General features: G+C 53.9%; 2 protein-coding genes across 3 annotated transcripts in view; one reads left to right on the forward strand and one right to left on the reverse strand.

Annotated features, from left to right (window-relative positions):
* The window catches only part of LOC135513724 (anthrax toxin receptor 2-like), a 1,178,227-nt gene that overhangs the window by 195,966 nt on the left and 962,261 nt on the right, over nucleotides 1-20,000 (reverse strand). The window lies entirely within an intron of this gene.
* Nucleotides 1-20,000, forward strand: part of mthfd2l (methylenetetrahydrofolate dehydrogenase (NADP+ dependent) 2 like) — a 51,794-nt gene that overhangs the window by 8,731 nt on the left and 23,063 nt on the right. For both annotated transcript variants that reach the window (XM_064936350.1, XM_064936352.1), the window contains exon 5: nucleotides 7,624-7,731. In XM_064936350.1, coding sequence (XP_064792422.1) covers nucleotides 7,624-7,731 — 108 coding nt within the window. The remainder of the gene's footprint in view (nucleotides 1-7,623; nucleotides 7,732-20,000) is intronic.

The following is a 20,000-nucleotide window of genomic DNA, read 5'->3' on the forward strand; positions in this document are numbered from 1 at the left end:
ATTAGTGGCTTTATTAGTGGCTTTATTAGTGGCTTTGAACTAGTGGCTTTATTAGTGGCTTTATTAGTGGCTTTATTAGTGGCTTTATTAGTGGCTTTGAACTAGTGGCTTTATTAGTGGCTGTGAACTAGTGGCTTTATTAGTGGTTGTGAACTAGTGGCTTTATTAGTGGCTGTGAACTAGTGGCTTTGAACTAGTGGCTTTATTAGTGGCTGTGAACTAGTGGCTTTATTAGTGGTTGTGAACTAGTGGCTTTATTAGTGGCTTTGAACTAGTGGCTTTGAACTAGTGGCTTTATTAGTGGCTGTGAACTAGTGGCTTTATTAGTGGCTTTGAACTAGTGGCTTTATTAGTGGCTTTATTAGTGGCTTTATTAGTGGCTTTGAACTAGTGGCTTTATTAGTGGCTTTATTAGTGGCTTTATTAGTGGCTTTATTAGTGGCTTTGAACTAGTGGCTTTATTAGTGGCTGTGAACTAGTGGCTTTATTAGTGGTTGTGAACTAGTGGCTCTATTAGTGGTTTTATTAGTGGCTCTATTAGTGGCTCTATTAGTGGCTCTATTAGTGGCTCTATTAGTGGCTCTATTAGTGGCTCTATTAGTGGCTCTATTAGTGGTTGTGAACTAGTGGCTTTATTAGTGGCTCTATTAGTGGCTCTATTAGTGGCTCTATTAGTGGCTCTATTAGTGGCTTTATTAGTGGTTGTGAACTAGTGGCTCTATTAGTGGTTTTTAACTAGTGGCTTTATTAGTGGCTTTGAACTAGTGGCTCTATTAGTGGCTCTATTAGTGGCTCTATTAGTGGCTCTATTAGTGGCTCTATTAGTGGCTCTATTAGTGGCTCTATTAGTGGCTTTATTAGTGGTTGTGAACTAGTGGCTTTATTAGTGGCTTTGAACTAGTGGCTCTATTAGTGGCTCTATTAGTGGCTCTATTAGTGGCTCTATTAGTGGCTTTATTAGTGGCTTTGAACTAGTGGCTTTGAACTAGTGGCTTTATTAGTGGCTTTGAACTAGTGGCTTTATTAGTGGCTTTATTAGTGGCTTTATTAGTGGCTTTGAACTAGTGGCTTTATTAGTGGCTTTATTAGTGGCTTTATTAGTGGCTTTATTAGTGGCTTTGAACTAGTGGCTTTATTAGTGGCTGTGAACTAGTGGCTTTATTAGTGGTTGTGAACTAGTGGCTTTATTAGTGGCTGTGAACTAGTGGCTTTGAACTAGTGGCTTTATTAGTGGCTGTGAACTAGTGGCTTTATTAGTGGTTGTGAACTAGTGGCTTTATTAGTGGCTTTGAACTAGTGGCTTTGAACTAGTGGCTTTATTAGTGGCTGTGAACTAGTGGCTTTATTAGTGGCTTTGAACTAGTGGCTTTATTAGTGGCTTTATTAGTGGCTTTGAACTAGTGGCTTTATTAGTGGCTTTATTAGTGGCTTTATTAGTGGCTTTATTAGTGGCTTTGAACTAGTGGCTTTATTAGTGGCTGTGAACTAGTGGCTTTATTAGTGGTTGTGAACTAGTGGCTTTATTAGTGGCTGTGAACTAGTGGCTTTATTAGTGGCTTTATTAGTGGCTTTGAACTAGTGGCTTTATTAGTGGCTTTGAACTAGTGGCTTTATTAGTGGCTTTGAACTAGTGGCTTTATTAGTGGCTTTGAACTAGTGGCTTTATTAGTGGCTTTATTAGTGGCTTTATTAGTGGCTTTGAACTAGTGGCTTTATTAGTGGCTGTGAACTAGTGGCTTTATTAGTGGTTGTGAACTAGTGGCTTTATTAGTGGCTGTGAACTAGTGGCTTTGAACTAGTGGCTTTATTAGTGGCTGTGAACTAGTGGCTTTATTAGTGGTTGTGAACTAGTGGCTTTATTAGTGGCTTTGAACTAGTGGCTTTGAACTAGTGGCTTTATTAGTGGCTGTGAACTAGTGGCTTTATTAGTGGCTTTGAACTAGTGGCTTTATTAGTGGCTTTATTAGTGGCTTTATTAGTGGCTTTGAACTAGTGGCTTTATTAGTGGCTTTATTAGTGGCTTTATTAGTGGCTTTATTAGTGGCTTTGAACTAGTGGCTTTATTAGTGGCTGTGAACTAGTGGCTTTATTAGTGGTTGTGAACTAGTGGCTTTATTAGTGGCTGTGAACTAGTGGCTTTATTAGTGGCTTTGAACTAGTGGCTTTATTAGTGGCTTTGAACTAGTGGCTTTATTAGTGGCTTTGAACTAGTGGCTTTATTAGTGGCTTTGAACTAGTGGCTTTATTAGTGGTTTTTAACTAGTGGCTTTATTAGTGGTTTTTAACTAGTGGCTTTATTAGTGGTTGTGAACTAGTGGCTTTATTAGTGGCTTTATTAGTGGCTTTGAACTAGTGGCTTTATTAGTGGTTGTGAACTAGTGGCTTTATTAGTGGCTTTATTAGTGGCTTTGAACTAGTGGCTTTATTAGTGGTTGTGAACTAGTGGCTTTATTAGTGGTTGTGAACTAGTGGCTTTATTAGTGGTTGTGAACTAGTGGCTTTATTAGTGGCTTTGAACTAGTGGCTTTGAACTAGTGGCTTTATTAGTGGTTGTGAACTAGTGGCTTTATTAGTGGTTGTGAACTAGTGGCTTTATTAGTGGCTGTGAACTAGTGGCTTTGAACTAGTGGCTTTATTAGTGGCTTTGAACTAGTGGCTCTATTAGTGGTTTTATTAGTGGCTCTATTAGTGGCTCTATTAGTGGCTTTATTAGTGGTTGTGAACTAGTGGCTTTATTAGTGGCTTTGAACTAGTGGCTCTATTAGTGGTTTTATTAGTGGCTCTATTAGTGGCTCTATTAGTGGCTCTATTAGTGGCTCTATTAGTGGCTCTATTAGTGGCTCTATTAATGGTTGTGAACTAGTGGCTTTATTAGTGGCTCTATTAGTGGCTCTATTAGTGGCTCTATTAGTGGCTCTATTAGTGGCTTTATTAGTGGTTGTGAACTAGTGGCTCTATTAGTGGTTTTTAACTAGTGGCTTTATTAGTGGCTTTGAACTAGTGGCTCTATTAGTGGCTCTATTAGTGGCTCTATTAGTGGCTCTATTAGTGGCTCTATTAGTGGCTCTATTAGTGGCTCTATTAGTGGCTCTATTAGTGGCTTTATTAGTGGTTGTGAACTTGTGGCTTTATTAGTGGCTTTGAACTAGTGGCTTTATTAGTGGCTTTATTAGTGGCTTTATTAGTGGCTTTATTAGTGGCTTTGAACTAGTGGCTTTATTAGTGGCTGTGAACTAGTGGCTTTATTAGTGGCTGTGAACTAGTGGCTTTATTAGTGGCTTTATTAGTGGCTTTGAACTAGTGGCTTTATTAGTGGCTTTGAACTAGTGGCTTTATTAGTGGCTTTGAACTAGTGGCTCTATTAGTGGCTCTATTAGTGGCTCTATTAGTGGCTCTATTAGTGGCTCTATTAGTGGCTCTATTAGTGGCTCTATTAGTGGCTCTATTAGTGGCTCTATTAGTGGCTTTATTAGTGGTTGTGAACTAGTGGCTTTATTAGTGGCTTTGAACTAGTGGCTCTATTAGTGGCTCTATTAGTGGCTCTATTAGTGGCTCTATTAGTGGCTTTATTAGTGGTTGTGAACTAGTGGCTTTATTAGTGGCTTTGAACTAGTGGCTTTGAACTAGTGGCTTTATTAGTGGCTTTGAACTAGTGGCTTTATTAGTGGCTTTATTAGTGGCTTTATTAGTGGCTTTGAACTAGTGGCTTTATTAGTGGCTTTATTAGTGGCTTTATTAGTGGCTTTGAACTAGTGGCTTTATTAGTGGCTGTGAACTAGTGGCTTTATTAGTGGTTGTGAACTAGTGGCTTTATTAGTGGCTGTGAACTAGTGGCTTTGAACTAGTGGCTTTATTAGTGGCTGTGAACTAGTGGCTTTATTAGTGGTTGTGAACTAGTGGCTTTATTAGTGGCTTTGAACTAGTGGCTTTGAACTAGTGGCTTTATTAGTGGCTGTGAACTAGTGGCTTTATTAGTGGCTTTGAACTAGTGGCTTTATTAGTGGCTTTATTAGTGGCTTTGAACTAGTGGCTTTATTAGTGGCTTTATTAGTGGCTTTATTAGTGGCTTTATTAGTGGCTTTGAACTAGTGGCTTTATTAGTGGCTGTGAACTAGTGGCTTTATTAGTGGTTGTGAACTAGTGGCTTTATTAGTGGCTGTGAACTAGTGGCTTTATTAGTGGCTTTATTAGTGGCTTTGAACTAGTGGCTTTATTAGTGGCTTTGAACTAGTGGCTTTATTAGTGGCTTTGAACTAGTGGCTTTATTAGTGGCTTTGAACTAGTGGCTTTATTAGTGGTTTTTAACTAGTGGCTTTATTAGTGGTTTTTAACTAGTGGCTTTATTAGTGGTTGTGAACTAGTGGCTTTATTAGTGGCTTTATTAGTGGCTTTGAACTAGTGGCTTTATTAGTGGTTGTGAACTAGTGGCTTTATTAGTGGCTTTATTAGTGGCTTTGAACTAGTGGCTTTATTAGTGGTTGTGAACTAGTGGCTTTATTAGTGGCTTTGAACTAGTGGCTTTGAACTAGTGGCTTTATTAGTGGTTGTGAACTAGTGGCTTTATTAGTGGTTGTGAACTAGTGGCTTTATTAGTGGCTGTGAACTAGTGGCTTTGAACTAGTGGCTTTATTAGTGGCTTTGAACTAGTGGCTCTATTAGTGGTTTTATTAGTGGCTCTATTAGTGGCTCTATTAGTGGCTTTATTAGTGGTTGTGAACTAGTGGCTTTATTAGTGGCTTTGAACTAGTGGCTCTATTAGTGGTTTTATTAGTGGCTCTATTAGTGGCTCTATTAGTGGCTCTATTAGTGGCTCTATTAGTGGCTCTATTAGTGGCTCTATTAGTGGCTCTATTAGTGGCTTTATTAGTGGTTGTGAACTAGTGGCTTTATTAGTGGCTCTATTAGTGGCTCTATTAGTGGCTCTATTAGTGGCTCTATTAGTGGCTCTATTAGTGGCTTTATTAGTGGTTGTGAACTAGTGGCTCTATTAGTGGTTTTTAACTAGTGGCTTTATTAGTGGCTTTGAACTAGTGGCTCTATTAGTGGCTCTATTAGTGGCTCTATTAGTGGCTCTATTAGTGGCTCTATTAGTGGCTCTATTAGTGGCTCTATTAGTGGCTCTATTAGTGGCTTTATTAGTGGTTGTGAACTAGTGGCTTTATTAGTGGCTTTGAACTAGTGGCTCTATTAGTGGCTCTATTAGTGGCTCTATTAGTGGCTCTATTAGTGGCTTTATTAGTGGTTGTGAACTAGTGGCTTTATTAGTGGCTTTGAACTAGTGGCTTTGAACTAGTGGCTTTATTAGTGGCTTTGAACTAGTGGCTTTATTAGTGGCTTTATTAGTGGCTTTGAACTAGTGGCTTTATTAGTGGCTTTATTAGTGGCTTTATTAGTGGCTTTGAACTAGTGGCTTTATTAGTGGCTGTGAACTAGTGGCTTTATTAGTGGTTGTGAACTAGTGGCTTTATTAGTGGCTGTGAACTAGTGGCTTTGAACTAGTGGCTTTATTAGTGGCTGTGAACTAGTGGCTTTATTAGTGGTTGTGAACTAGTGGCTTTATTAGTGGCTTTGAACTAGTGGCTTTGAACTAGTGGCTTTATTAGTGGCTGTGAACTAGTGGCTTTATTAGTGGCTTTGAACTAGTGGCTTTATTAGTGGCTTTATTAGTGGCTTTATTAGTGGCTTTGAACTAGTGGCTTTATTAGTGGCTTTATTAGTGGCTTTATTAGTGGCTTTATTAGTGGCTTTGAACTAGTGGCTTTATTAGTGGCTGTGAACTAGTGGCTTTATTAGTGGTTGTGAACTAGTGGCTTTATTAGTGGCTGTGAACTAGTGGCTTTATTAGTGGCTTTATTAGTGGCTTTGAACTAGTGGCTTTATTAGTGGCTTTGAACTAGTGGCTTTATTAGTGGCTTTGAACTAGTGGCTTTATTAGTGGCTTTGAACTAGTGGCTTTATTAGTGGTTTTTAACTAGTGGCTTTATTAGTGGTTTTTAACTAGTGGCTTTATTAGTGGTTGTGAACTAGTGGCTTTATTAGTGGCTTTATTAGTGGCTTTGAACTAGTGGCTTTATTAGTGGTTGTGAACTAGTGGCTTTATTAGTGGTTGTGAACTAGTGGCTTTATTAGTGGTTGTGAACTAGTGGCTTTATTAGTGGCTTTGAACTAGTGGCTTTGAACTAGTGGCTTTATTAGTGGTTGTGAACTAGTGGCTTTATTAGTGGTTGTGAACTAGTGGCTTTATTAGTGGCTGTGAACTAGTGGCTTTGAACTAGTGGCTTTATTAGTGGCTTTGAACTAGTGGCTCTATTAGTGGCTTTGAACTAGTGGCTTTATTAGTGGCTTTGAACTAGTGGCTTTATTAGTGGCTTTGAACTAGTGGCTTTATTAAAGGGATACTTTGGGAGCTTCCCTTCTATCTACTTCCACAGAGTCAGATGTGTCTCTGTGTCCAGTATGAAGGAAGTTACAGGTAGATTTGCGAGCCAATGCTAATTAGCGTTAGCGCAATGACTGGAAGTCTATGGGTATCTGCTAGCACTGATTGGTGTTACTGTCTCCCTCCATCCCAAATTAACTGATTTTAAACTAATTGCATTCTAAACTGAATATCATGATTAGTTGAATTAAGAATTTAGTTCAGATTTTTTTCTTCTTAAAACTGACTGACTTTAAAAAAAAAGTTGATTATTGGTGTCACACTTATACCCCAGCCCCAGCTAACACACCTGACTCCAATCAGGCCCCCGAGGACTGGAGTTGTCCAGGCCTGTACTGGCAGACACCCAGTATCCCTTTAAACAACTCATCCAAACTGAAGAAGAGGGAAGGGTTGCTGTGAAAGTTGTGGTGTCGACTGTCCAGCTGTCATACCCTGGTTTATCCACTAGGTGGCAATCATCACCTTTTACTACACCTGAACTGGCTAGTAAATCTAAATCACATTTTATTGGTCACCAACACATATTTAGCACATCTTATTACAGGTTTAGTAAAATGCTTGTATGTTTTTATTCACTTAAAAAAATTATAGAAAAATACTTTTGCTAGCCCTGTTTTTGAAGCCAGTTAGGGATTGAATAAAAAAACAAAATTGTATGAATTTAAATAGGATACTCACTTGAACTGAACTTTGTGTCTAGAGACTTGGAAGGGGAAGCATGCCGGTGATTGACGTGTGTGTGTGTGTGTGTGTGTCTGTGTGTGCAGGTATCGAGGTGATTGACGTGTGTGTGTGTGTGTGTGTGTGTGTGTGTGTGTGTGTGCAGGTATCGAGGTGATTGACGTGTGTGTGTGTGTGTGTGTGTGTGTGCAGGTATCGAGGTGATTGACGTGTGTGTGTGTGTGTGTGCAGGTATCGAGGTGATTGACGTGTGTGTGTGTGTGTGTGTGTGCAGGTATCGAGGTGATTGACATGTCTGTGTGTGTGCAGGTATCGAGGTGATTGACGTGTGTGTGTGTGCAGGTATCGAGGTGATTGACATGTCTGTGTGTGCAGGTATCGAGGTGATTGACATGTCTGTGTGTGTGTGTGTGTGTGTGTGTGTGTGTGTGTGTGTGTGTGTGTGTGTGTGTGTGTGTGTGTGTGTGTGTGTGTGTGTGTGTGTGTGTGTGTGTGTGCAGGTATCGAGACAGTGGGGAAGAACGTGCTGGTGGCCGGACGCTCTAAGAATGTAGGCTTGCCCATCGCCATGTTGCTTCACACAGACCGCAACCACCAACGCCCTGGAGGTACGACACTGTGTGTGTGTGTGTGTGTGTGTGTGTGTAAGACTGTAATACAGGTAATTTGCAAGGAACGGTATATTTAATGTACCCCGCCTTGGAGTGTTTGCGTACGTACATTGATGTTGCACCACCGCGGTTTTCCCCGTTATGAAGCTGTTTATTACAAAAGGGCTTCAAGTGAAGGAATAAAAATATATATCTCTGCAACAAGAACTGTTGCAATGCATGTACACATTCTTGGAAGAGAGGAAGTGGAGGAGAGTGAGAGGGGAGAGGGAGGTGAGGTGGAGAGGGAGAAGAGAGGGGAGAGAGAGAGGGTGGAAGAGAGAGGGAAGGGAGGGTCGAGGAGAGAGGGAAGGGAGGGTGGAGGTGAGAGGGGAGAGGGAGGGTGGAGGAGAGAGAGGGGAGGGTGGAGGAGAGAGAGGGGAGGGTGGAGGAGAGGGAGGGAGGGGAGGGTGGAGGGGAGAGGAGAGAGGGAGGGGAGGGTGGAGGAGAGAGAGAGAGGGAGGGTGGAGGAGAGAGGAAGGGTGGAGGAGAGAGAAGGGAGGGTGGAGGAGAGAGGGGAGAGAGAGAGGGGAGGGTGGAGGAGAGAGTGGAGGAGAGAGGGGAGGGTGGAGGAGAGAGGGAGGGGAGAGGAGAGAGAAGGGAGGGTGGAGGAGAGAGGGGGTGGAGGTGAGAGGGGAGAGAGAGAAGAGGGGAGAGAGAGGAGGGTGGAGGAGAGAGGAAAGGGAGGGTGGAGGTGAGAGGAGAGAGGGAAGGGAGGGTGGAGGTGAGAGGGGAGAGGGAGGGTGGAGGAGAGAGGGGGAGGGAGGGTGGAGGGGAGAGGAGAGAGGGAGGGGAGGGTGGAGGAGAGGGAGAGTGGGTGGAGGTGAGAGGGGAGAGGGAGGAGAGGTGGAGAGGGAGAAGAGGGGAGAGAGAGGGTGGAGGAGAGAGGAAAGGGAGGGTGGAGGTGAGAGGAGAGAGGGAAGGGAGGGTGGAGGTGAGAGGGGAGAGGGAGGGTGGAGGAGAGAGAGGGGAGGGTGGAGGAGAGAGAGGGGAGGGTGGAGGAGAGGGAGGGAGGGGAGGGTGGAGAGGAGAGAGGGAGGGGAGGGTGGAGGAGAGAGGGAGGGTGGAGGAGAGAGGGGTGGAGGTGAGAGGGAGGGTGGAGGAGAGAGGGGGTGGAGGTGAGAGGGGAGAGAGAGAGGGAGGGTGGAGGAGAGAGGGGGAGAGAGGGGAGGGTGGAGGAGAGAGGGAGGGTGGAGGAGAGAGAAGTGAGGGTGGAGGAGAGAGGGGTGGAGGTGAGAGGGGAGAGAGAGAGACGGAGGGTGGAGGAGAGAGGGAGAGAGAGGGGAGGGTGGAGGAAAGAGGGGGGAGGGTGGAGGAGAGAGGGGAGAGAGAGGGGAGGGTGGAGGAGAGAGGGAGGGGAGAGAGAGAGAGAAGTGAGGGTGGAGGAGAGAGGGGGTGGAGGTGAGAGGGAGGGTGGAGGAGAGAGGGAGGGTGGAGTTGGAGGAGAGAGGGAGGGTAGAGGTGGAGGAGAGAGGGAGGGTGGAGGAGAGAGGGAGGGTGGAGGAGAGAGGGAGGTGGAGGAGAGAGGGAGGGTAGAGGTGGAGGAGAGAGGAAGGGTAGAGGTGGAGGAGGGAGGGAGGGTAGAGGTGGAGGAGAGAGGGAGGGAGGTGGAGGAGAGAGGGAGGGTAGAGGTGGAGAAGAGAGGGAGGGTAGAGGTGGAGGAGAGAGGGAGGGTAGAGGAGGAGAGAGGGAGGTGGAGGAGAGAGGGAGGGTAGATGTGGAGGTGGAGGAGAGAGGGAGGGTAGAGGTGAAGGAGAGAGGGAGGGTAGAGGTGGAGGGGGGAGGGAGGGTAGAGGTGGAGGAGAGAGGGAGGGTAGAGGTGAAGGAGAGAGGGAGGGTAGAGGTGGAGGAGGGAGGGAGGGTGGAGGTGGAGGAGAGAGGGGGGGTGGAGGTGGAGTAGAGAGGGAGGAGAGAGGGAGGGTGGAGGTGGAGAAGAGAGGGAGGGTAGAGGTGAAGGAGAGGGGGGTGGAGGTGGAGGAGGCAGGGTAGAGGTGGAGGAGAGAGGGAGGGTAGAGGTGGAGGAGGGAGGGAGGGTAGAGGTGGAGGAGAGAGGGAGGGTAGAGGAGGAGAGAGGGAGGTGGAGGAGAGAGGGAGGGTAGAGGTGGAGGAGAGAGGGAGGGTAGAGGTGAAGGAGAGAGGGAGGGTAGAGGTGGAGGAGGGAGGGAGGGTAGAGGTGGAGGAGGGAGGGTAGAGGTGGAGGAGAGAGGGGGGGTGGAGTTGGAGGAGAGAGGGAGGGTAGAGGTGGAGGAGAGAGGGAGTGTAGAGGTGGGGGGGGTGGAGGAGAGGGAGGGTGGAGGAGAGAGGGAGGGTAGAAGTGGAGGAGAGAGTGAGGGTAGAGGTGGAGGAGAGAGGGAGGGTAGAAGTGGAGGAGAGAGGGGGGGTGGAGGTGGAGGAGAGAGGGGGTTGGAGGTGGAGGAGAGAGGGAGGGTAGAGGTGGAGGAGAGAGGGAGGATAGAGGTGGAGGAGAGAGGGAGGGTAGAGGTGGAGGAGAGAGGGAGGGTAGAGGTGGAGGATAGAGGAAGGGTAGAGGTGGAGGTGGAGGAGAGAGGGAGGGTAGAGGAGGAGAGAGTGAGGTGGAGGAGAGTGGGAGGGTAGAGGTGGAGGAGAGAGGGAGGGTGGAGGTGGAGGAGAGAGGGAGGGTGGAGGTGGAGGAGAGAGGGAGGGTAGAGGTGGAGGTGGAGGAGAGAGGGAGGGTAGAGGAGGAGAGAGGGAGGTGGAGGAGAGAGGGAGGGTAGAGGTGGAGGAGAGAGGGAGGGTAGAGGTGGAGGAGAGAGGGAGGGTAGAGGTGGAGGAGAGAGGGGAGGGTAGAGGTGGAGGTGGAGGAGAGAGGGAGGGTAGAGGAGGAGAGAGGGAGGTGGAGGAGAGAGGGAGGGTAGAGGTGGAGGAGAGAGGGAGGGTAGAGGTGGAAGTAGAGGGAGAGAGGGAGGGGTGAGGAGGAGAGAGGGAGGTGGAGGAGAGAGGGATGGTAGAGGTGGAGGAGAGAGGGAGGGTGGAGGAGAGAGGGAGGGTAGAAGTGGAGTAGAGAGGGAGGGTAGAGGTGGAGGAGAGAGGGAGGGTGGAGGAGAGAGGGAGGGTAGAGGTGGAGGAGAGAGGGGGGTGGAGGTGGAGTAGAGAGGGAGGGTGGAGGTGGAGGAGAGAGGGAGGGTAGAGGTGAAGGAGAGAGGGAGGGTAGAGGTGGAGGAGGGAGGGAGGGTAGAGGTGGAGGAGGGAGGGAGGGTAGAGGTGGAGGAGAGAGGGAGGGTAGAGGAGGAGAGAGGGAGGTGGAGGAGAGAGGGAGGGTAGATGTGGAGGTGGAGGAGAGAGGGAGGGAGGGTAGAGGTGGAGGAGGGAGGGAGGGTAGAGGTGGAGGAGAGAGGGAGGGTAGAGGTGGAGGAGAGAGGGAGGGTAGAGGTTGAGAGAGAGGGAGGTGGAGGAGAGAGGGAGGGTAGAGGTGGAGGTGGAGGAGAGAGGGGGGTGGAGGTGGAGGAGAGAGGGGGATGGAGGTGGAGGAGAGAGGGAGGGTAGAGGTGGAGGAGAGAGGGAGGGTAGAGTTGGAGGAGAGAGGGGGGTGGAGGTGGAGGAGAGAGGGGGATGGAGGTGGAGGAGAGAGGGAGGGTAGAGGTGGAGGAGAGAGGGAGGGTAGAGTTGGAGGAGAGAGGGGTGGAGGTGGAGGAGGAGAGAGGGAGGTGGAGGGAGAGAGGGAGGGTAGAGGTGGAGGTGGAGGAGAGAGAGGGAGGGTAGAGGTGGAGGAGAGAGGGAGGGTAGAGGTGGAGGAGAGAGGGAGGGTAGAGGTGGAGTAGAGAGGGAGGGTAGAAGTGGAGGAGAGAGGGGGGGTGGAGGTGGAGGAGAGACGGGGGGTTGGAGGTGGAGGAGAGAGGGAGGGTAGAGGTGGAGGAGAGAGGGAGGGTAGAGGTGGAGGTGGAGGAGAGAGGGAGGGTAGAGGAGGAGAGAGGGAGGTGGAGGAGAGAGGGAGGGTAGAGGTGGAGGTGGAGGAGAGAGGGAGGGTAGAGGAGGAGAGAGGGAGGTGGAGGAGAGAGGGAGGGTAGAGGTGGAGGAGAGAGGGAGGGTAGAGGTGGAGGTGGAGGAGAGAGGGAGGGTAGAGGAGGAGAGAGGGAGGTGGAGGAGAGAGGGAGGGTAGAGGTGGAGGAGAGAGGGAGGGTAGAGGTGGAGGAGAGAGGGAGGGTAGAGGTGGAGGAGAGAGGGAGGGTAGAGGAGGAGAGAGGGAGGTGGAGGAGAGAGGGAGAGTAGAGGTGGAGGAGAGAGGGAGGGTAGAGGTGGAGGTGGAGGAGAGAGGGAGGGTTGAGGAGGAGAGAGGGAGGTGGAGGAGAGAGGGATGGTAGAGGTGGAGGAGAGAGGGAGGGTGGAGGAGAGAGGGAGGGTAGAGGTGGAGTAGAGAGGGAGGGTAGAGGTGGAGGAGAGAGGGAGGGTGGAGGAGAGAGGGAGGGTGGAGGTGGAGGAGAGAGGGAGGGTGGAGGTGGAGGAGAGAGGGGGGGTGGAGGTGGAGTAGAGAGGGAGGGTGGAGGTGGAGGAGAGAGGGAGGGTAGAGGTGAAGGAGAGAGGGAGGGTAGAAGTGGAGGAGAGAGGGAGGGTAGAGGTGGAGGTGGAGGAGAGAGGGAGGGTAGAGGGAGTAGAGAGGGAGGTGGAGGAGAGAGGGAGGGTAGAGGTGGAGGAGAGAGGGAGGGTAGAGGTGAAGGAGAGGGGGGTGGAGGTGGAGGAGAGAGGGAGGTGGAGGAGGGAGGATAGAGGTGGAGGAGAGAGGGGGGTGGAGGTGGAGGAGAGAGGGGGGGTGGAGGTGGAGGAGAGAGGGAGGGTGGAGGAGAGGGGAGTGTAGAAGTGGAGGAGAGAGGGAGGGTAGAGGTGGAGGTGGAGGAGAGAGGGAGGGTAGAGGAGGAGAGAGGGAGGTGGAGGAGAGAGGGAGGGTAGAGGTGGAGGAGAGAGGGAGGGTAGAGGTGGAGGAGAGAGGGAGGGTAGAGGAGGAGAGAAGGAGGTGGAGGAGGGAGGGAGGGTAGAGGTGGAGGAGAGAGGGAGGTGGAGGAGAGAGGGAGGGTAGAGGTGGAGGAGAGAGGGAGGGTAGAGGTGGAGGAGAGAGGGAGGGTAGAGGTGGAGGAGAGAGGGAGGGTAGAGGAGGAGAGAAGGAGGTGGAGGAGGAGGGAGGGTAGAGGTGGAGGAGAGAGGGAGGTGGAGGAGGAGAGGGAGGGTAGAGGTGGAGGAGAGAGGGAGGGTAGAGGTGAAGGAGAGAGGGAGGGTAGAGGTGGAGGAGGAGGGAGGGAGGGTAGAGGTGGAGGAGGGAGGGTAGAGGTGGAGGAGAGAGGGGGGGTGGAGTTGGAGGAGAGAGGGAGGGTAGAGGTGGAGGAGAGAGGGAGTGTAGAGGTGGGGGGGGGGGGTGGAGGAGAGGGAGGGTGGAGGAGAGAGGGAGGGTAGAAGTGGAGGAGAGAGTGAGGGTAGAGGTGGAGGAGAGAGGGAGGGTAGAAGTGGAGGAGAGAGGGGGGGTGGAGGTGGAGGAGAGACGGGGGGTTGGAGGTGGAGGAGAGAGGGAGGGTAGAGGTGGAGGAGGGAGGGAGGGTAGAGGTGGAGGAGAGAGGGAGGGTAGAGGTGGAGGAGGGAGGGTAGAGGTGGAGGAGAGAGGGGGAGGTGGAGGAGAGAGGGGGGGGTGGAGGTGGAGTAGAGAGGGAGTGTAGAGGTGGAGGATAGAGGGGAGGTGTAGGAGAGAGGGAGGTGGAGGAGAGAGGGAGGGTAGAGGTGAAGGAGAGGGGGTGGAGGTGGAGGAGAGAGGGAGGGGTGGAGGTGGAGGAGAGAGGGGGGGTGGAGGTGGAGGAGAGAGGGAGGGTGGAGGAGAGAGGGAGGGTAGAAGTGGAGGAGAGAGGGAGGGTAGAGGTGGAGGTGGAGGAGAGAGGGAGGGTAGAGGAGGAGAGAGGGAGGTGGAGGAGAGAGGGAGGGTAGAGGTGGAGGAGAGAGGGAGGGTAGAGGTGGAGGAGAGAGGGAGGGTAGAGGAGGAGAGAACGAGGTGGAGGAGGGATGGTAGAGAGGGAGGGTGGAGGTGGAGGAGAGAGGGAGGGTGGAGGAGAGAGGGAGGGTAGAAGTGGAGGTGGAGGAGAGAGGGAGGGTAGAGGTGAAGGAGAGAGGGAGGGTAGAGGTGGAGGAGGGAGGGAGGGTAGAGGTGGAGGAGAGAGGGAGGGTAGAGGTGAAGGTGGAGGAGAGAGGGGGGGTGGAGGTGGAGTAGAGAGGGAGGAGAGAGGGAGGGTGGAGGTGGAGGAGAGAGGGAGGGTAGAGGTGGAGGAGAGAGGGAGTGTAGAGGTGGAGGAGAGAGGGAGGGTGGAGGTGGAGGAGAGAGGGAGGGTAGAGGTGAAGGTGGAGGAGAGAGGGGGGGTGGAGGTGGAGTAGAGAGGGAGGAGAGAGGGAGGGTGGAGGTGGAGAAGACAGGGAGGGTAGAGGTGAAGGAGAGGGGGAGGGTAGAAGTGGAGGTGGAGGAGAGAGGGAGGGTAGAGGTGAAGGAGAGAGGGAGGGTAGAGGTGGAGGAGGGAGGGAGGGTAGAGGTGGAGGAGAGAGGGAGGGTAGAGGAGGAGAGAGGGAGGTGGAGGAGAGAGGGAGGGTAGATGTGGAGGTGGAGGAGAGAGGGAGGGTAGAGGTGAAGGAGAGAGGGAGGGTAGAGGTGGAGGAGGGAGGGAGGGTAGAGGTGGAGGAGGGAGGGAGGGTAGAGGTGGAGGAGAGAGGGGGGGTGGAGTTGGAGGAGAGAGGGAGGGTAGAGGTGGAGGAGAGAGGGAGTGTAGAGGTGGAGGAGAGAGGGGGGGTGGAGGAGAGGGAGGGTGGAGGAGAGAGGGAGGGTTGAGGTGGAGGAGAGAGGGAGGGTAGAAGTGGAGGAGAGAGGGGGGGTGGAGGTGGAGGAGAGACGGGGGGTTGGAGGTGGAGGAGAGAGGGAGGGTAGAGGTGGAGGAGAGGGGGGTGGAGTTGGAGGAGAGAGGGAGGGTAGAGGTGGAGGAGAGAGGGAGTGTAGAGGTGGAGGAGAGAGGGAGGGTGGAGGTGGAGGAGAGAGGGAGGGTAGAGGTGGAGGTGGAGGAGAGAGGGAGGGTAGAGGAGGAGAGAGGGAGGTGGAGGAGAGAGGGAGGGTAGAGGTGGAGGAGAGAGGGGAGGGTAGAGGTGGAGGTGGAGGAGAGAGGGAGGGTAGAGGAGAAGAGAGGGAGGTGGAGGAGAGAGGGAGGGTAGAGGTGGAGGTGGAGGAGAGAGGGAGGGTAGAGGAGGAGAGAGGGAGGTGTGGAGGAGAGAGGGAGGGTAGAGGTGGAGGAGAGAGGGAGGGTAGAGGTGGAGGTGGAGGAGAGAGGGAGGGTAGAGGAGGAGGAGAGGGAGGTGGAGGAGAGAGGGAGGGTAGAGGTGGAGGAGAGAGGGAGGGTAGAGGTGGAGGAGAGAGGGAGGGTAGAGGTGGAGGTGGAGGAGAGAGGGAGGGTAGAGGAGGAGAGAGGGAGGTGGAGGAGAGAGGGAGGGTAGAGGTGGAGGAGAGGGAGGAGGGTAGAGGTGGAGGTGGAGGAGAGAGGGAGGGTTGAGGAGGAGAGAGGGAGGTGGAGGAGAGAGGGATGGTAGAGGTGGAGGAGAGAGGGAGGGTGGAGGAGAGAGGGAGGGTAGAGGTGGAGTAGAGAGGGAGGGTAGAGGTGGAGGAGAGAGGGAGGGTGGAGGAGAGAGGGAGGGTAGAGGTGGAGGAGAGAGGGAGGGTGGAGGTGGAGGAGAGAGGGGGGTGGAGGTGGAGTAGAGAGGGAGGGTGGAGGTGGAGGAGAGAGGGAGGGTAGAGGTGAAGGAGAGAGGGAGGGTAGAAGTGGAGGAGAGAGGGAGGGTAGAGGTGGAGGTGGAGGAGAGAGGGAGGGTAGAGGAGTAGAGAGGGAGGTGGAGGAGAGAGGGAGGGTAGAGGTGGAGGAGAGAGGGAGGGTAGAGGTGAAGGAGAGGGGGGTGGAGGTGGAGGAGAGAGGGAGGTGGAGGAGGGAGGATAGCGGTGGAGGAGAGAGGGGGTGGAGGTGGAGGAGAGGGGGTGGAGGTGGAGGGAGAGAGGGAGGGTGGAGGAGAGGGGAGTGTAGAAGTGGAGGAGAGAGGGAGGGTAGAGGTGGAGGTGGAGGAGAGAGGGAGGGTAGAGGAGGAGAGAGGGAGGTGGAGGAGAGAGGGAGGGTAGAGGTGGAGGAGAGAGGGAGGGTAGAGGTGGAGGAGAGAGGGAGGGTAGAGGAGGAGAGAAGGAGGTGGAGGAGGGAGGGAGGGTAGAGGTGGAGGAGAGAGGGAGGGTAGAGGTGAAGGTGGAGGAGAGAGGGGGGGTGGAGGTGGAGTAGAGAGGGAGGAGAGAGGGAGGGTGGAGGTGGAGGAGAGAGGGAGGGTAGAGGTGGAGGAGAGAGGGAGTGTAGAGGTGGAGGAGAGAGGGAGGGTGGAGGTGGAGGAGAGAGGGAGGGTAGAAGTGGAGGAGAGAGGGAGGGTAGAGGTGAAGGTGGAGGAGAGAGGGGGGGTGGAGGTGGAGTAGAGAGGGAGGAGAGAGGGAGGGTGGAGGTGGAGAAGAGAGGGAGGGTAGAGGTGAAGGAGAGGGGGGTGGAGGTGGAGGAGGCAGGGTAGAGGTGGAGGAGAGAGGGAGGGTAGAGGTGAAGGAGAGAGGGAGGGTAGAGGTGGAGGAGGGAGGGAGGGTAGAGGTGGAGGAGAGAGGGAGGGTAGAGGAGGAGAGAGGGAGGTGGAGGAGAGAGGGAGGGTAGAGGTGGAGGAGAGAGGGAGGGTAGAGGTGAAGGAGAGAGGGAGGGTAGAGGTGGAGGAGGGGAGGGAGGGTAGAGGTGGAGGAGGGAGGGTAGAGGTGGAGGAGAGAGGGGGGTGGAGTTGGAGGAGAGAGGAGGGTAGAGGTGGAGGAGAGAGGGAGTGTAGAGGTGGGGGGGGGGGGGTGGAGGAGAGGGAGGGTGGAGGAGAGAGGGAGGGTAGAAGTGGAGGAGAGAGTGAGGGTAGAGGTGGAGGAGAGAGGGAGGGTAGAGGTGGAGGAGAGAGGGAGGGTAGAGGTGGAGGAGAGACGGGGGGTTGGAGGTGGAGGAGAGAGGGAGGGTAGAGGTGGAGGAGAGAGGGAGGATAGAGGTGGAGGAGAGAGGGAGGGTAGAGGTGGAGGAGAGAGGGAGGGTAGAGGTGGAGGAAAAAGGAAGGGTAGAGGTGGAGGTGGAGGAGAGAGGGAGGGTAGAGGAGGAGAGAGTGAGGTGGAGGAGAGTGGGAGGGTAGAGGTGGAGGAGAGAGGGAGGGTGGAGGTGGAGGAGAGAGGGAGGGTGGAGGTGGAGGAGAGAGGGAGGGTAGAGGTGGAGGTGGAGGAGAGAGGGAGGGTAGAGGAGGAGAGAGGGAGGTGGAGGAGAGAGGGAGGGTAGAGGTGGAGGAGAGAGGGAGGGTAGAGGTGGAGGAGAGAGGGAGGGTAGAGGTGGAGGTGGAGGAGAGAGGGAGGGTAGAGGAGGAGAGAGGGAGGTGGAGGAGAGAGGGAGGGTAGAGGTGGAGGAGAGAGGGAGGGTAGAGGTGGAGGAGAGAGGGAGGGTAGAGGTGGAGGAGAGAGGGAGGGTAGAGGTGGAGGTGGAGGAGAGAGGGAGGGTAGAGGAGGAGAGAGGGAGGTGGAGGAGAGAGGGAGGGTAGAGGTGGAGGAGAGAGGGAGGGTAGAGGTGGAAGTAGAGGAGAGAGGGAGGGTTGAGGAGGAGAGAGGGAGGTGGAGGAGAGAGGGATGGTAGAGGTGGAGGAGAGGGGAGGGTGGAGGAGAGAGGGAGGGTAGAGGTGGAGTAGAGAGGGAGGGTAGAGGTGGAGGAGAGAGGGAGGGTGGAGGAGAGAGGGAGGGTAGAGGTGGAGGAGAGAGGGAGGGTGGAGGTGGAGGAGAGAGGGGGGTGGAGGTGGAGTAGAGAGGGAGGGTGGAGGTGGAGGAGAGAGGGAGGGTAGAGGTGAAGGAGAGAGGGAGGGTAGAGGTGGAGGAGGGAGGGAGGGTAGAGGTGGAGGAGGGAGGGAGGGTAGAGGTGGAGGAGAGAGGGAGGGTAGAGGAGGAGAGAGGGAGGTGGAGGAGAGAGGGAGGGTAGAGGTGGAGGTGGAGGAGAGTGGGAGGGTAGAGGTGGAGGAGAGAGGGAGGGTGGAGGTGGAGGAGAGAGGGAGGGTGGAGGTGGAGGAGAGAGGGAGGGTAGAGGTGGAGGTGGGAGGAGAGAGGGAGGGTAGAGGAGGAGAGAGGGAGGTGGAGGAGAGAGGGAGGGTAGAGGTGGAGGAGAGAGGGAGGGTAGAGGTGGAGGAGAGGGGAGGGTAGAGGTGGAGGAGAGAGGGAGGGTAGAGGTGGAGGTGGAGGAGAGAGGGAGGGTAGAGGAGGAGAGGGGAGGTGGAGGAGAGAGGGAGGGTAGAGGTGGAGGAGAGAGGGAGGGTAGAGGTGGAAGTAGAGGAGAGAGGGAGGGTTGAGGAGGAGAGAGGGAGGTGGAGGAGAGAGGGATGGTAGAGGTGGAGGAGAGAGGGAGGGTGGAGGAGAGAGGGAGGGTAGAGGTGGAGTAGAGAGGGAGGGTAGAGGTGGAGGAGAGAGGGAGGGTGGAGGGAGAGAGGGAGGGTAGAGGTGGAGGAGAGAGGGAGGGTGGAGGTGGAGGAGAGAGGGGGTGGAGGTGGAGTAGAGAGGGAGGGTGGAGGTGGAGGAGAGGGGAGGGTAGAGGTGAAGGAGAGAGGGAGGGTAGAGGTGGAGGAGGGAGGGAGGGTAGAGGTGGAGGAGGGAGGGAGGGTAGAGGTGGAGGAGGAGAGGGGAGGGTAGAGGAGGAGAGAGGGAGGTGGAGGAGAGAGGGAGGGTAGATGTGGAGGTGGAGGAGAGAGGGAGGGAGGGTAGAGGTGGAGGAGGGAGGGAGGGTAGAGGTGGAGGAGAGAGGGAGGGTAGAGGTGGAGGAGAGAGGGAGGGTAGAGGTTGAGAGAGGGAGGTGGAGGAGAGAGGGAGGGTAGAGGTGGAGGTGGAGGAGAGAGGGGGGTGGAGGTGGAGGAGAGAGGGGGATGGAGGTGGAGGAGAGAGGGAGGGTAGAGGTGGAGGAGAGAGGGAGGGTAGAGTTGGAGGAGAGAGGGGGTGGAGGTGGAGGAGAGAGGGGGATGGAGGTGGAGGAGAGAGGGAGGGTAGAGGTGGAGGAGAGAGGGAGGGTAGAGTTGGAGGAGAGAGGGGGTGGAGGTGGAGGAGGAGAGAGGGAGGTGGAGGAGAGAGGGAGGGTAGAGGTGGAGGTGGAGGAGAGAGGGAGGGTAGAGGTGGAGGAGAGAGGGAGGGTAGAGGTGGAGGAGAGAGGGAGGGTAGAGGTGGAGTAGAGAGGGTGGGTAGAGGTGGAGGATAGAGGGGAGGTGGGGGAGAGAGGGAGGGTAGAGGTAGAGGAGAGAGGGAGGGTAGAGGTGGAGGAGAGAGGGGGTGGAGGTGGAGGAGAGAGGGTGGTGGAGGTGGAGGAGAGAGGGAGGGTAGAGGTGGAGGAGAGAGGGAGGGTAGAGGTGGAGGAGAGAGGGAGGGTAGAGGATGAGAGAGGGAGGTGGAGGAGAGAGGGAGGGTAGAGGTGGAGGAGAGAGGGAGAGGAGAGGTGGAGGAGAGAGGGAGGGTAGAGGTGGAGGAGAGAGGTAGGGTAGAGGTGGATGAGAGAGGGAGGGTAGAGGTGGAGGAGAGAGGGAGGGTAGAGGTGGAGGTGGAGGAGAGAGTGAGGGTAGAGGTGGAGGAGAGAGGGAGGGTAGAAGAGGAGAGAGGGAGGTGGAGGAGAGAGGGAGGGTAGAAGTGAAGGAGAGAGGGAGGGTAGAGGTGGAGGAGGGAGGGAGGGAGGGTAGAGGTGAAGGAGAGAGGGAGGGTAGAGGTGGAGGAGGGAGGGAGGGTAGAGGTGGAGGAGAGAGGGAGGGTAGAGGTGGAGATGGAGGAGAGAGGGAGGGTAGAGGTGAAGGAGAGAGGGAGGGTAGAGGTGGAGGTGGAGGAGAGAGGGAGGTGGAGGTGAGAGGGAGGGTAGAGGTGGAGATGGAGGAGAGAGGGAGGGTAGAGGTGGAGGTGGAGGAGAGAGGGAGGTGGAGGAGAGAGGGAGGGTAGAGGTGGAGATGGAGGAGAGAGGGAGGGTAGAGGTGAAGGAGAGAGGGAGGGTAGAGGTGGAGGGAGGGTGGAGGTGGAGGAGAGAGGGAGGGTAGAGGAGGAGAGAGGGAGGGTAGAGGTGAAGGAGAGAGGGAGGGTAGAGGTGGAGGTGGAGGAGAGAGGGAGGGAGGGTAGAGGTGGAGATGGAGGAGAGAGGGAGGGTAGAGGTGAAGGAGAGAGGGAGGGTAGAGGTGGA

The sequence above is a fragment of the Oncorhynchus masou genome, chromosome 25 (genome assembly GCF_036934945.1).
Source record: "Oncorhynchus masou masou isolate Uvic2021 chromosome 25, UVic_Omas_1.1, whole genome shotgun sequence".
Lineage (NCBI taxonomy): Eukaryota > Metazoa > Chordata > Actinopteri > Salmoniformes > Salmonidae > Oncorhynchus > Oncorhynchus masou.